The sequence below is a fragment of the Cricetulus griseus genome, assembly GCF_003668045.3.
Source record: "Cricetulus griseus strain 17A/GY chromosome 1 unlocalized genomic scaffold, alternate assembly CriGri-PICRH-1.0 chr1_1, whole genome shotgun sequence".
Lineage (NCBI taxonomy): Eukaryota > Metazoa > Chordata > Mammalia > Rodentia > Cricetidae > Cricetulus > Cricetulus griseus.
In genome coordinates, this window is record NW_023276807.1 from 76,529,177 (window position 1) to 76,546,001 (window position 16,825).

The following is a 16,825-nucleotide window of genomic DNA, read 5'->3' on the forward strand; positions in this document are numbered from 1 at the left end:
GCTATGAAGCAAGACACAGTATCAACAGCAAAAAGCAAAAGAAACTTACCTTTACAGCAGCACGGCACATGTCTGCCACCATGCGACCTGCAACTCTTGTTTCAAATATATGTGAAACAGAAAAGTTAAAGACCTTCTGAAGGGCAACCTGTTGATACAAAAGATATGAAAACACCCAATCAGTGTAATTAACCATCTTGTAAAACATTAAAGAAAATAATACTTAAACTATTCCAACAGTAACTAAGAAGTAAAAATTAGCCATTGATTACATCCAGGTCTAATATAGTCTCTGTGGAGGAGTCTAACTTAAAATACTTGAGGGGGCTGACAAGACAGCTCTGCAGGTAAAGGTGATTGTCACATTCCCAGAACCCACACTGTAGAAAGAGATAACATTTGACCTCCACATGCATTTGACCTCCACATGCACACACCCACACACAAAAGGGAGGAAGGCAGGCAAAAAAAGGAAAAAGCTAAAAGACAAACAAAAACCATTTGAAGAGCAAAAGTTGGTTTGAAATAGAAATCCTATGTGCCATTACAGCAGATGGAACCAATTTAATCATCTTAATAGTTAAATACAACAGAACAGAAAAGTTTGTGAGTAATTTTCTTAAAATTTGTCATTCTGACAATTATATACTTTTTAAAGAATAGAAACATGCCAAGTGTGAGACATGTTTCATAATCCCAGCAAGATGGAACCTGAGACAAGAGGATCATTATATATTCAGACCAGCCTGAGATACATGGCCAGCCTGGGGTGCAGAACAAAGACCTATCACAAAAACAAACAAAAACCCAAAAAGACTTGAACCAGTCTATTTAATATTACAACAATGCAAAATATATTAACCTACATAAAGAAGTGAATGAACAAATACCAAAAGTTAGAAACAAGTCTTGTCAAGAGATAGTTTATGTTCAATTCTTTAGATTCTCTATAGTCTCCTTTTGTTGCTGTTTTTGTGTTTTGTTTTACTGTTTGTTGTTTTTGTTTGAAAAAGGGTCTCATGTGGCCACACTGGCTTGCAAATGACCCTGAATTCTTATATTTCCTACATCCTCCTCTCAAATGCTATGATTAAAGCTGGGTGTACCAGCTCATGCCTTTGATTCCAGCATGAGGATGGGGGGCAAGAGACAGGCAGGTCTGTTGAGTTCTAGGGCAGCCTGGTCTATATAGTGAGTTCCAGGAGAGCCAGAGCTACATAGTGAGAACCTGTCTCAAAAAGCAAGACAACAACAACAAAAAATGTTAGGATGACATTAGGTGTGTTAAGTGTGTATTACTAAACTTAACCTATACTCATATTCCTAGAAAGTACTACACAATAGGTGTAGTATAGCTTAGCTTTTAATCAGGACAATCATGTTAAATACTGAAAATCTCAAGTGAAGGGAGGAAAGCAGCAGAAACAGAAATAGTCATTTATGAACCATATACCTACAGGTATGAAACACTGTCAGGCAAATGGATGTTTATACTTTAGAAGGACATCACTTCTAATCCACCATAAGATTATTATATTGAGGATAAATTCCTATTATGTGATGGTATACTTTAAAAAACTTTTCTCATTAATTACTTTAAATTACAAATTTTAGAAATGTAGTCAATGTCAGGCAAAATGACACTCCCCTATAAACTGAGCACTTGAGGAATGTAGAAAGATGCCAAGTTCAAGGCCAATCTGAACTATACAGCAAATACCCACTGCTCCTAAAGGAAATTGTAACATCACATTGTCCTCATCAACTGAGAAATTGGTAATCCTCTTGCAGTATGTTTTTCTTTACAGACACTATTTACTGTAACTCATTAACGATGATTCCAAGTCAACAATAACTCACACTTGTTCAGCTAGTACAACTCTTTATGCCTGGAACATTAGAACTCATGCATCACACTTCAGTTTTAAACTGCAGAGTCACTAAAGCTAGGTTTGAAAATGCAAAATACAAACGAAGTTGGTCACATTTGTGGCTGCACATGGTCTGTGGAGAGGAATTCATGGCAAATAACAGAATATATTTACCTCTTAGCACACACAATGATTTCTGTAAGCAAGTTTATCTGCAGACACTTTGCAATGGGAACCCAAAATGTTTTTTAAAACCTTCAGTTGAGAATAAAAGATGAACTGGCAACGTATATATACTTAAAGGAGCTGACATTCAATGCAAAAACATCAATTAAATAATAATGATTGGAGTGACTTTTTGTAGTAATGCTCTTACCATAAATATTTCTTTGGAACACTGTGTGAGGATTGTACTAAATGTGGAAGACAAACCTAATTCAACCAAACTCTCCAAGTGAGTCATTTTCTCCGTTTCTGTTTCTTCCCTTGTTTGTTCCAATGTGCTACTTTCTATTAGTCCAAAGCATCTAAAACATACAAAGAAAACATATTTTAGGAACAAAAAAACTGTGGACAGTCAGGCAAACCTTTATTGTTCTTACTCCTCAATTTCTTCATGACTCTAAATACTCTGATTTTTCCCCCCCCCACATTACCAGCTTCAGCTTTGAGTAAAATCTAAGTGAAAGATTATAGCACAGAAAGAAACCGCTTCTAGGAAAGACCCACACACATCCCACCCTCTTTTAAATCTATCAGAGAAAAGATCAGGACTGAGTTATTGAATACCTGTCCATAAACTGTAAGACGAAATCTTCAAATTCAGCTGTGGCCGAACAAAGTTCTTTTTCGATCTATAACATTGCAATGTGGAAAAAAATTATAAATATGTTTTAACTTTTTTCCCTCTGAACTAATAAGATTCAATTATGGCCTAATAAAAAAATTCCTGCACAAGTTTTTTGTTTTGGATATTATGATAAACATGGTAACTAAATATACTAAGTCAAAGTCACTTTGATACCTTATTTGAATCAAGGCAACCAGCTTTGTTATCAATCCCAATTTTCATAGTGCTTATAAAGCTGTAAAGGTCAGTGTTATACTACTTCACATATCCAAATGATACAAGTAACAACATGCTTACAAAAAAGAAAAGACACTTGACAACCTTAGGACATTGCTTTCACAATGGAGGGTGGGTTAGGCTGGTGCTACTAGTGTCTAGTAGAGCAGGATACCATTAAATATGGACAACCTTCCCTAACCAAGAATTACGAGAAACTATGTTAATCTTAGACTTATCAGCTTCCTGTTTGGCTTGTGCCTATCAGTCATAAAGAGTGATTCCTTGAGGTAATGATATACAGGACTTATCTGTACCTAGACAGGTCCTGACAATGAAGTATCTTTGCTAGGATCTTTCAGTAGGAACGTGGGGAATTAGGCTTGTTCAATCTCCCAGATTGGCATGTTGTTTTTTGTGTAGTTAAAGGCTCTAACTTTAGTTTCAGTGATATTCAATTTTTTTGAAATTGTGTATACACATGTGCATTTGACATATGTATAGAGGACAGAGGACAATTTTATAAAGTCACTTCTCAACTTCCATCTTTACATGGGTTCAAGGAATCCAATTCAGGCTTGCTTAGCAAATGCTTTTTCCAGCTGAGGTATCTCACTGGTCCAAGTACTTAGTTCCTATCTATAATTCCTAAGATTATTGGGCATTTCTTATTTATAGTAAGAGATAGAGTAAATGATTTTCTTTTTAGTGAACTTCAGTTATTCTATGCTTCTTAACAATTCTTTAATAGTCACAGCAATGAAGAAAACCTCTTTGTTAAATACCACTGGTCCCAGGAAAGGCTATTTTAAGCAGATCCAAGGAGAAATGGCCTACTTACCACACTTCCTAGGGTGGGTGCTACAGCTATCTTACCAACAGAGATGGCACGGTTCCTTCCTAGTCATACCAACCCCAGTCACAGAATAGCAATTGCAGTTAAAAGAAGAAAAAAAAAAAAAAAAGCAAACAAACAAAAACAAATTTGTGATGGGGATTGACCCCAGCTCCTCATGCATAATAGGCAAACACTGTACCACTTTTTATTCAAGATTTCTTATTCAATTTTTGAGAGAGGGCCGTAATAATGTAATAGTTTTCTAAACATTCTGAGCACTGGTTTTGCTAGTGTGTACCATTGCACCCAGCTTCCCTATTCTTTAGTAATTATACTCTCTAGAATCTATCCAAAACAGTTTTGAAGAATCAAAGATTATTATAACACATTTCGGTTAAGCCTTTTACAGCCAGAAAGCATCCTTACTTCTGTGAGGTCATTTCTTTCTTGCAGTACAGATGAACAATCTACTAAAGGCACCAGAGTAGAAAATGTTCCTATAAATTGGAATGTGATCTATGGGAAGAGACAAAGAATTTTCAACATTATATAATTCTATTTCAGCACAAGTTATGCCAAAAGCTAAGTACAAATATTCAAATGATCTTAAGGGAGACTAATAAGGAAAGACTAATCTTTCTAGATATTTTTCACTTGGAGTTAATTTTTGTCTTGGGGTAAGGGTTAACTAACTCAAACAAACCTGCAACTCACGATGCAGCCAAGGATAAACTCAAAATTCATGGTGGTCTTCCTATCTCGGCTTCCCAGATGCTGTGACTATAGGAGTAAGCCACTACCCTTAACTCTAAAAATAAATACTTTAAGGTTCTTAATAATTTAACTAGCTGTTACTTTAATTTATCCCCATTTTATATGAGAACTATATACACAGTTCTCCAATCTTTTGTCACTGAGAAATTATTATGTCTTCCACCTGAAAATGTAACATTACAGGGAAATGATAAAATTTCCAAGAACAGGAAAGAAGAAATAGAGTAAAATAGTAAGTTGGGAGAAAATGCGTAGAAGTAGGAGATAGAATTATATATCCTATTAATTTTTCTGTTGTTGTTCTTGGAAGAAGGGGTTGTTTCTATTCTGAGACATAGTCTCACTATGTAGCCCAGGCTAGTCTCAAACTTGACTCAAGTCTCCCAAGTGCTTGGACTTTGGGTGTCTACTACCATGCAGTTTTTGTATTCTGTAACTTTTCATCATTTTACCCATGTAGATAAAAAAAGGGGGCAACAGATGCCCGCCTGCAATTTTTAGTATATCTAAGATAAGACACTGCAAATATATGAGTTTTAAAACATTATTAAAAATGTGTAGACTAAGGAAAATTACTTATAAAGCAAGGCATTATATAAATTAGTTGTGCACAAATCTCAACTTAAGCATTTACAAATGTTACTGTGCCACGATATGATATTGAGTTATATTATCATCTAAAGACCTCTAACTAAAGAGAAAGAAGATGTCCATTTAAATAAAAACTGCTACAAAACATAATAGCCAATATGCTCACCATGCATTTACTAAAGTCATTTGGATCCACCCCAGGCAATGCTCTCATCAACAGAGGTAGCATGTGTGTTGGACCTTCAGGAAACCATTTGCCACCTGATACCAAACTTCGGGCTACTCCGATTACACAACTTAAAGTAGCTGTGAGCTGGTGAGGTTCTGTTAATGTCTCTAAAGCAGGGTATGTTCTATAGTTTAAAAGAAAATACAGTTTAAATGTTAAATATACTAAGTTCATTGGCTGCATTTTGACTTACAGTATTATAGATAGCAGAATGCTTAAGAGTTGAGAGTTCCTGTTAACATAAACAGACTTATTCACATAAAGGAACAGTATAGACACTATTGCATAGTCTACAGCCCTGTCTCATTTTATCTTCATACAGACTCCAGAGAAAAAGAGCATAAACTGACACCTTTATTGTTTCAAGACAACTTAATCCACATCATACTTAACTAAGAATGACAATGTTCAAATATTCTACTCATCCAAGACACATGGGGGTGGGCCTAGGCCCTATCCCTAAGGATACTACAGACTCTGATGACCCCCCCCCCCATGGAAGGCCTCACCCTCCCTGGGGAGCAAAAATGGTAAGTGATGGGTAGGGTTTTAGTTGGTGGGTGGCAAGGGAGGAGGGGAGGAGGAGGGAACTGGGATTGACATGTAAAATAATCTTGTTTCTAATTCAAAAAAAAAAAAAAAAATCTACTCAATCCTGTTAGGAAAAAAAAAACCCCAAAAATCTCTTAGTCTCTTTTTTTGAGATAGGATCTCATGAAGCAGGGGATGATCTTGAGTTTCTGATCTTCTCATCACTTTGTCCTAAAGAATTACAAGTTTGTGCCACCATGTCAGGTTTTATATGTAGTGCTCGGGACTGAACTCATGGCTTTGTGTGTGCTAACAAAGCACTCTACCAAGCAAGCCACATCTTCCCACCTTAATCTTCTGAGACAGGGTCTCACTGAAACTGGAGCTGGCTAATTGCTACACTGGCCAAACACAAGTCACAAGGATCTTCCTGTCCTTGACTTCCCAAAGCTGGTGTTACAGGTAACTGGATTCCTAGGAACTTTACCCAGAACTTCAATTATTTTCCTCTGAAAATCTACTTTGTAGGGGAGAAAAATGCAAAGATATCTTAGTATCTATTTATGTAGTGTCATTAAATATTTTCATATTTAATAATCTTTATTTATGTGTACAGGTGTTTTGCTTGTAGGTATGTTTGTTCAGCAAGTGTATACATAGTGTCCATGAAAGCCAGAAAAGAAAACTAAATGCCCCTGGAATTGGAGTCACAATGGTTGTGAGCTGCCAAGTGGGTGCTGGGAATAGCAGCAAGTGAGCATCTGTCTAACCCCAGAAAGAGAGAAAAACAACAAGACAGTTTTTGTGTTTGCATCTATATTGCCAGCACTTGGGAATTCCAAGGTTTAGGGTAAGCCTGGGCTATCAAAGGAGACCCTGTCAGACAAAGGGAAACATGGCTGGAATGTAGCTTAATGGTAGAGTGCTTACCTTGGACACATTTGTCTATACCCCAGGTTCAATCCTCAGCATAGAAAACAAACCCCCAGATTAAAGCTTTATTGTAAAAGATGCAGGAACAATACTTAACTCTTATTCTGAGAATACAAAACTCTAAAATATTTTTATATTTTTACTTAATTTTTGACAGAGCAGTCACAGAGTTGCCCAAGTTAGCCTCAAAGTCCTAAACTCAAGCCATCTATGTTTCTTAGCCTCCTGAGTAGCTGGAACCAAAACTATGCACCAATACCACCACTTACTTTTTAATTTTTTACATTTATTGTTTATGTGGTCTGTATGTACATGTGTGTTATCAAAAGGCAAATTATGTATGTCAGTTGTCTCCATTCACAATGTGGATTCCAGGAACTTAAGTCATCTAGCTCAAGTCATCTAACTTAAGTCATCTAGTGACAAGGACTTTTATTGAGTTATACCACTGACCCCTTACAACTGAAAAGAATTCTCAGGCTGGAGTGGTGGCTCAGTGGTTAAGAGAGTTTGTTACCCTTGGAGAAAACCAGAATTCAGTTCCCAACACTCACCAGGCAGCCCACCATACCAGTTGTAACTCCAACTCCAGAGAATCTAACACCCTCTTCTGCCTCTTTAGGTATTTGCAAGCCCATGCTCATGGACACACACAGACACAAATATGCATAAATGTAAAAAATTATTGTCTAGAAAAGTTACTGGGTTTTGTCCTTTGCTTCTTTTGAGATAGGGCTTCATGTTACATAGCTCTGGCTTATCTAGAACCCACAGTAGAATGTTATTTTAGAAAGTAGTTTCAACATAAAAAAAAACCCGAATGTAATAACTGACACTGAAGACATATTTTCAGGTAATGCATGAAAATAAAGACAATGAATTTTTTTTCACTGATTCTCGGTTCCATTCAATATTTGACAGGTTTGATACAAACAAAAGTCTTCATTTATGAGTAAAAGCCTGGGTAGATGCAATAGACAAATGATCTAAAATAAGCTATTAATTTCATTTTAACTTTTTCTTGTCAATAAGCCTTCAAATTAACAATTCAATCAAGTTAAACAAAAAATCTTGCTTCTTCTCTAAGAAGAGGTGGATATAAATATCAAACACACAAAACACATACCACAGGCAGAAAAGGAGAACATAAGAAGGCAAGCTATGCCTGAGGCATCTACCAAACATACAAAGCTGAACTTACCTTTCAAGCACAGGAGGTATTACTAACTCGGGTCTCATGAGTGCAAGGTTCTGCAGAGCCTGGGCTGCTTCTAGACTACCAGTTTTGCTAAACATAGCCAAGAGGACAGGCTGAATAATGCATTGTACAAAGTCTGTAACATCTTGATCAGTAAGCTTGTGGCTCTCAGGCACAGGAGTTAACCAAGAGGGCTTCTTATATCTTTCACGATGTAATCTCCTAACAATACTGTTCGGCAACCGCTGAAGAAGTTTCATTAACTTGTTCTGGGGACACAGAAGCAATAGGTTGTAGGCAGGCTCAACACAGATATTTCCTACACATATTATTTAAGGTGACTCTTGCTCAAGGAAAAAAAAAAGACACTCTGAATACAAAGAACTGTATGTTCTAACTACACAGAAAAACCTACTATACCAACTATCAGTGACCTCTGAATTCAAGGATTTATATTGTTGTTTTATTTTCCTTTAGACAGGGTCACACTGTGTAGCAAAACCTCCTAGCTCTGTGATCTTCTCACTGCAGTCTCATGGATGCTAAGACTACAGTAATGTGCCTCCCCACCTTGCCTTAAATTCACATTTTAAAGAGTTATTAGCCAGGTATAGTGGCACGCACTAATTTCAGTACTCAGGAGGCAGACACACAGGGATCTCTAGCAATTTGAGGTCAACCTGGTCTACATAGTGAGTTCTGAAAGTCAGGGCTACAGAGTGAGAATCTGTCTTAAAAGAGAAGAGGGGGAAAGAAAGTACCTTGCTACCTTGCTTTTACTTTTAAAAGAACATTTTAAAAAGGTCACGTTAATCATGCAACTTAAAAGACAAAACAAAGCTAAATAAAATAGCTGACAAGATAAAATTGAAGCAATGTGCCTATGTTTTTGTGGCATTATTTATTATCATTTCCTTGCCAATATTTAGCATTTTGTCACTAATAGCTATGTAGCACCATGTTATTAGGGATGCATTTAATTTCTATGTCTTTCAAACACACAGATGAGTCTAACCACTTACACATAGCCAAAGCTTATATCAAAGAGAGGAAAATTATAGTTCTAAGATAAGCAATAGTTAAATATGAATATATTCTTAAATCTTCAAATAATACAATATGAACTGAGCATACTTACCAGCCAACGCCCATTATTTGAAGGATGATAAAAAGATGTGATGCTATTAAACAAACCAGATAAATGTTTTTGTACTAATTTACTTGGTCCACCCTGTCCAGAGAGAGAGAGAGAGGGAGAGAGGGAGAGAGAGAGAGAGAGAGAGAGAGAGAGAGAGAGAGAGAGAGAACATTAGTGCCTATACTATACCGTATATGGATTGATCAGTAACTCAAACTCTGTATACAAACCTCTAATGTGGGTCCCCATCATCCTAACAGTTACATCTCTAAACAAGTCAAACACAACTCCCCAATGAACTTTGCACTCATCAGTTTAGAACATTCCAATAAACATAAGAAACACTTATTTAAATCTAATTATAGAACTGAAAAAGTGCTACCTTTCAACTTAGGGAAACAGCAGATTTTACTATTCTTAAGTAACATACAAGGACACAAAGACTATCATCTTGACAAACTCAATGATGACAGTAATAGGGGCTGGTGAAATGGCTTATTGAGTAAAAATTACTGCCTCAAGCTTGAAAACGTTTGACCCAGGACCCACATGATAGAAGGAGAGAACAGACTACCCCATGCTGTTCTCTGATGTTCACATGGATACTGTGGCTCCCATGTACAAGTACACAATTTAAAAAGAAAAAAAAGAATGACAACATAACATGAAACATGGAGATTTATTCAACACACACACATTTTATGAGGAACAATTTTAATTCAAAAGAAAATATTTTTATTTATTAATCTATTATTAAAACAAACACAAAACAACTGAATGGGGTAAAATAGAAGAAAAAAATAGCATTCATTTAAAAGGCCATATAGCATGGGCTAAAACCCTCCAGTATGTCTCATAATGATCTTTCCAATAGGAGGCAAACCATCAAATTATATTCAGGAATGGTATACTGGCTCATATTTTCAATTCCAGGCAGGGGCAAGAAAACCACTACAAGTTCAAGGCCAGCCTGATCTACACGGTAAGTTCTAGGTTAGTCAAGGCGATGTAGCTAGACCCTGTCTTAACCTTCTCCTAAAGTCTCAAAACAAAACAAAACAACAACAAAAAAACTGCATTAAGAACATGCCTTCCCACTCAAATGACGCCTATGTCTATGTTTGTTAACCACTCAAGAAACCAAAATGATTCCACAGCAACACAGTATCACAATTTCCAAATTTCAGAAGACCTCATTTTTTATTATACTTTCACATTACAAAAGAAGTTGCTAGTGAGAAGTGCGTGGGAAAACAGAGCAAAATTAACTCAAGGTCGACATTATCCAAGTCAGTGGAACCTCCACAATAAACATTCTTTTCTCCTTTGAAGACTAAGAAAAAAAATTAATGTTCTTTCTATGTAACAATGGGGGAGTTTCAATTTCTCCCTGTAAATCTGTATGAACACTGTGCATTTTTCACAGTAATATTATCAATTCAAGGAACTACAGAAATATTAAAATAAATTCTATAATTTTAATATAAAGCCGCTCTGAAAGTGTATTTATATTTGAAAGATGACACTGAAATCCATATGGAGACTTATAAGTGATGGGTCATGACCACATTACAGATCTGAGAATTATGGATAGATATACCACATCAAGAAATACATGAATCTTGTCATTTACAAGGTCCTGGGTTCAATCCCCAGCAAAAGTGGAGGGAAGGGAGGGTAGAGGATGGGGTGGAAGGGAGAACAAAGAAAGGGGAAAGGGAAAGTGAGGGGTGGAGCGAAAGGGAAAAGCATAGAAAAGAAAGAGGAAGAGAAGAAAGAAAATTATTCAACAAGCAAGTGACCAACCAAGTTATTAACACAGGCTTGAGTCAGAAGGTTAAGGAAAATACAAGTTAAGTTTTACAGGACACATAGTTTAATACAAACCATCATTGCGGTGATCCATATTACAGCATGTCCTATATCATAAGCATTTGTTAAAAATCTGGGGACTAACACTTGACTGCTTCCCACCGGGAGGTTCAGGCTTCTCAAAATTCTTGTAAATATCTATTAAAGCAAAACAAAATAAATACATGAATAAAAAAAGTTTGTAGGTATCAAAATAAGTCCTTAAACAGGTAAGAGTATTAGTTTTAAATACACCCTCTCTTTTTTTTCATGGGACTCTAAGCAAAATTATGAGTGTCTAGTAATTTCCTTTACCTTTAGGAAGTAAATCTAGCATGTATTACATAATGCTCTGGGGCCACAGGCCACAGATATGAAACAGCTGAGTTCATATTCTCAAACAATGAGATACTGCAGTTAAACATGAAACCTTCCACTTTCTGCATACACACACATGACTTTCCCATGCTCACATTCTATGCCAAAGATATGTGACAGCAGTAGCTCTAATGAAAAGTGTCTGGCAGATCACTTTCACTCTTCAAACCTTCCTAAGACTATGTTAGGCAGCAGATAACAACTACATTTTAATATAATTAAGTTTATATTTTAAAGCTATCATTGTGGATAGAGCTCCAAATGAGAGGAGGTAAGGCCTGCCTCTGTCCCTCAGTTTTTAAAAGGTAATGACAGTGGAGAACACAAGCAAAGGCAGCCAAGGCCTTTCTGCTGAGTCCCAGTCCTGCTTTAATGTCAACTCCCAACTCCTGCAAGGCTTTGCAAGACATTGTACTGCAACTGAAATAATATTCCTCTAGAGATAGTCTAGCTTTAATTACTAAGGGCAGGACATAGATAACACTCTAGAATACAGAAAATTCTTTGGAAGGAATGATATTCCTAGTAATTTTAATATTCAGGGTATTCCTAATAATTACTTTCAAAATTATTAATCTAATCTGAAAGTTACAATTCATGTCCTCCATTGTCAGACATATATAGTACCTGACATTAGGGTTTAAAAAAAATTCTGGGCTGGAGGGATGACTCAGCAGTTAAGAGCACTGGCTGCTCTTGCAGAGGTCCTAGTACCTACATGGTGGCTCTCAACCATCTATAACTGTAGTCCCATGGGATCCGATGCCTTCTGGTGTGCAAATGTACACAAAACAAAACAAACATATACATAAAGTACATAAATAAATCTTTAAGAGAAATTCCCCTTTACACATATATTAGTACTATGATACAAATATTCAAATGTTCTAATTACCTTTGGTACATATGGATCCCAATCTATATATCCTATATTATCTGTAGCCAGTCGAGCAAAAAGATTTACTAATTGCTGAAAGTAAACAAAAACAAGATAGTTAATTTGATATATTTGTTATTTTTAAATGTCAGTTATAATCCTTATTCTTTTATGTTTATTTACTTATTTTCTTGAGATAGTTCTTACTATGTACAATGGTCTTGAACTTATGATACTGCTGTCTCAGCCTTGTAAGTGCTGGGATTCAGGTGTGTGCAATGCAACCACGCCCAGCTTCTCACTTGCTTTTCTCACCAATCATTTGAACAACGTATATAGTTTGATTTAGATTTTTTTTTTATTTTTAAAGTCATTTATTAATACTTTGATACCATAGTTGGATATGCCTTACAAGTGTAAGTTTATTTCATTTTTTTTTTCTCTCTCTGATGTGTTTATATGAATGCATACATGCTAGGGGTTTAGAGGCCAAAGGTCAATGTCTCACTGAACCTGAAGCTCACCAATTTGGGCTGGTATTTTCAGGATAGCGAGGGATATTTAGAGTAACCCTACAGCTCTGGCTCCCTACTTATTCGTTTATTTACTTATTTGTTCGTTCATTCACACATTCATTTAAGGGATGAGGGTTTCTCTGTATAGCAGCTCTGGTTCTCCTTGCACTCTGTAGAATGGGCTGGCCTGGAAATCAGAGATCTGCCTGCCTCTGCCTCCTCAGTGCTGGGATTAAAAGCATGCACCACCAGTGCCTGGCTAAATTATTCATTTTTTGAGATTGTAATTACATCATTTCCCTCTTTTTCTCCCTCCATATCCTCCTATACATCCTTCCTTGCTCTCTTTCAAATATGTGGCCCTCTTTTTCACTATACATGGATATGTTTATATGAATGTATATATGTACATTCCTAAGTGTGTCTGTGTATGTATGTACATGTTTCTAAGTACAAAATTACAAGCTGCTTAGCCTTTATAATGCTACTTAGATGGATATTTTCAGGAGTAATCATTTGTCTGTGAATAACCAATACATCTACCATATGATCAAGCATATGGCATATGCCCACAGGACTTGACATTCTTCAGATACTTGCTCCCAACTCTTACTTAATCAAATATTTCTCTATCAATAAAGATATATCATTTTACACATTATAATTGGGAAAAATATGTAATAACATAGATAGTATCTGATTTAGAAATCATTTTGAAAATTGTGATTATGTATACTATACCTATAAAATAAGAGTTATCTTTGGGGATGAGTAGTTAACATTTCATTTCTACCTTACATTTGTGTGTGATGTATGTGCATGTGTGTTTCCATGAGAACCAGAGGACCACAAGTGTCCTGCTCTACCACTCTCAGTTTTATTTCCTTGAGACATGATTTCTCACTGAATGGGGAGCTAGTTTGGCTGCCATTTAGCTCCAATAATCCACCTCTCCCTGGCCCCCTATATTCACTGCTAGGATTGTAGCAGCAAAACCTGGGTGCTGAGGATTTGAACTAAGATTTTCATGCTAGTACGGCAAGCACTCTTACCCAAGGAAGGAGCCATCACCTTAGTCCATTTACTCACATTGTTATAATTCACTTTTAATTATGTGGGTTACTTTAGTCAATCTTAAGTAAATCTAAGTAAACACTAAATGTGTCCACCTGTCTCTCAGTGATCGTATTAAAGAAAGGTTATCAGTATAAATGCCATTCATGCATGGTCTGTCAAGATGGCTCAGCCAGCAAAAGGCATTTGCTACCAAGTCTGAAGACATGTTTGACTCCCAAGACCCATGTTGTGGAAGGAAAGTACTCCCCCGCTCCCCCAGGCTGTGCTTGACTGCCACATGTTTGCATGCACACACAAAAACAAACAAACAAATGCAATTTTAAAAAGCCACATATACTAGTATCAATTGCAGCGACAATACTTTTTTTTTGTTGAAAACAGTTGTCTTTATCCATCAAATTGAAGAATCAACTAAAAAATGAGCCCAATGGAGATGAAGTGATAGGACTTTTAAAGTGATAGGAGTTTTAAAAACTTGCAAATTTAAGATCTGACTCATGCCAACCACTTGAAATCAATTGCAATACCCTCAAAGGGGGGGAAAAACCCACAAAACATTATGTACAATGAAAATTGAAAGGAAAATATAAACATATTAACTCCATCAAATGTCCAACAACACCTATAATAAATACTAATGAAAGCTAACAGCAGCCATGCGTTTTATAATGCATGCTTGTCTACTTCTGTTAGAAAATATTAAGATGAAAAAAACTAAATGGTCCTGGAGAGATGGCTCCATGATGCTAGAACATGGGTTCTACCATCCACAATCTGGTGGCTCAAAAATAACTGTACAGAAAAGCCTTGCTGCTATTTTCCCTATGACCAGAGCTGTTTACCATCAAATTTCAAGTGGCACCGGTCTAGTCACCAGCCTGGTTATTCCTCCAGTCTTTTTTTTGCCTCCTGCTGTTTCTGCCCACTGTGATCTAACTGTAGACTGAGCCAGAGCTGCAGGGAACATGCAGCCATCAGGAAGTGACCCTAGCTGGGGGGGGGGGGGGGAGAGGGTTGTTTTGTGGTGCTGACGGAGCCAGGTCTCGTCCCCAGCCTGGTGCTAAATCACATTGTCTTTGGTGGCTGGGCAGAAGTGGCAGACATAAAAACAGGCACCTGATACCTGCACCTCACTGTCTACAAAGTGAGCTCTCCATAAAGACTGTTCCAGTACTGCAAAACCAAACCAAGAAACTTATAGATTCAGCTCTAGTGTATGTGAAGCCTTTGGCTTCCTCAAGTATATGTACTCACATGATATATCCACATAGACAGAAAGACAGACAGACAGACACACACACACACCTTTAAAAAAAGGAATTAAGTGTAACATTACTAATAGAAATTCTGAGAAACAGGAGTTATTTATAAATGATCTAATTATCTCCAAATTTAAAACTATAGAAGGGGGGGAAAAAGAAGACTTACCCCCTCCCACTGTGGAAGATTTTGCACTGAAACCCAAAGGCCAATTAATTCATCAAACCAAAGTCTGAAGAAGAAAAACACTGTTATGAATAGCAAGTGACTACAGAAAGTGGTTCAAAGCCAGGCAATCTTTGTAATTATAAATTTATTCTTCTTACTGATAATGATACAACCTAGAAAAAATGACACTGAAAATTTCAAACTTAATGAAACAAAGGAATACTGTTCATCTGAGTATTCCCTGTCCCTTTTATTTGTGCTATCTTATGTACTAAATGTCCTGAATTGTTATTGTCCACAATTATTTAACAACTGTTACAATTTTCTCCTTTATGTCGTTTGCCTCTGTCCTTTTCTGACATTTTCCCATATCACTGTTCTTAAAACCATCATTTTCATGGGCTTGTCATATAAGCATGACTTTCTTTACAATGATATGCTCAACTGTTTTAGCCTTCATACTTGAAATATAATAAACAGAATCAATGAGTTGCACATTTTTTAGCTCTTTGCTAATTCTTGGTATTGCTATATTCTAGAGTATGTCAAATATGTTCACACTTACTTGAAACCTTTATGATGCAGTTCTGGAGGAAGGGAGGTAGGAAGAAATATTTCAAAATAAGTGATGGCCTTTTGCATTGTTACATCAAAAGGACACATTAAAGGCCGCCATTCTTCTAACATCTCTGCTGTTGCATCTGCGGGAAAATATCTTTAAAAAAAAAAAAAAAAAAAAAAAAAGGTTTCCATGTATCTGACCATTGGATTAAAACTCTACAACACATATATATGATTGACAGAAGGCAGAGAAAAGGCCTAGAGAATCAACATCACTTGCTAGCACATGAATTCCTATATATGTTCCCATCAGCAAAAAAGAAGAGTCTCATGAGAAAAGAGAATATACTTCATAAGATACCATACTAGAAACGTCAATGTATCGAACAATAAGAATACATGTTTACAAAGACAGAATAAATACTCCACCACATTTAGGAGGAAGTAATTCTCTTCATTTAGCAGATCCCCCACAAAGATGTTTTGAGGTTGAAAAAGCACTGCTCAACAAAGTTCAACATGGTTATGGTTTGATTTCTTTGTGTTAAGTAACAGCAACTATAAAATTCTAGTCTCTGTCAGAAATAATCAGTAACAATAATACAGAAGCATCAACCCAGGAATCTCTGGGACATTTTAGATGGGTCTCTGGGTACCATGCATCCTCGTACAAGTCCTCCTCATAAAAGAGGGGAGTGGGAAGACATGTTTCTACAGGCACTGATATTCTGTAATTCTGTAAAAAGGCCAGGAGCACCCTTGTGATTTAGCTCGCTCTTATCACAATTTTGTTAAACCTTTGTTAACTTAAAATATGAAAAATAAAATTACATTTCTAATAACATTTCTATTGAATTCACCAAGCAATTTGTGCCAGGTACTAATGTAGCAAATTGCAATTTAAAACAAATGAACTACCACCAATGAACTATGTTCTACTTTCAAGGACCTTACTAAATAGCAAATTCC

The 16,825-nt window shown here is 36.4% G+C and overlaps 1 protein-coding gene across 2 annotated transcripts in view; it reads right to left on the reverse strand.

Annotated features, from left to right (window-relative positions):
- Psme4 (proteasome activator subunit 4) overlaps positions 1–16,825 on the reverse strand; it is a 105,219-nt gene that overhangs the window by 52,066 nt on the left and 36,328 nt on the right. For both annotated transcript variants that reach the window (XM_027387689.2, XM_027387691.2), the window contains 11 exons: positions 15,861–16,010; positions 15,296–15,359; positions 12,294–12,368; positions 11,057–11,179; positions 9,170–9,262; positions 8,035–8,300; positions 5,307–5,493; positions 4,202–4,291; positions 2,661–2,725; positions 2,248–2,398; positions 50–148 (listed from right to left, as the gene is read on the reverse strand). In XM_027387689.2, coding sequence (XP_027243490.1) covers positions 50–148; positions 2,248–2,398; positions 2,661–2,725; positions 4,202–4,291; positions 5,307–5,493; positions 8,035–8,300; positions 9,170–9,262; positions 11,057–11,179; positions 12,294–12,368; positions 15,296–15,359; positions 15,861–16,010 — 1,363 coding nt within the window. The remainder of the gene's footprint in view (positions 1–49; positions 149–2,247; positions 2,399–2,660; positions 2,726–4,201; positions 4,292–5,306; positions 5,494–8,034; positions 8,301–9,169; positions 9,263–11,056; positions 11,180–12,293; positions 12,369–15,295; positions 15,360–15,860; positions 16,011–16,825) is intronic.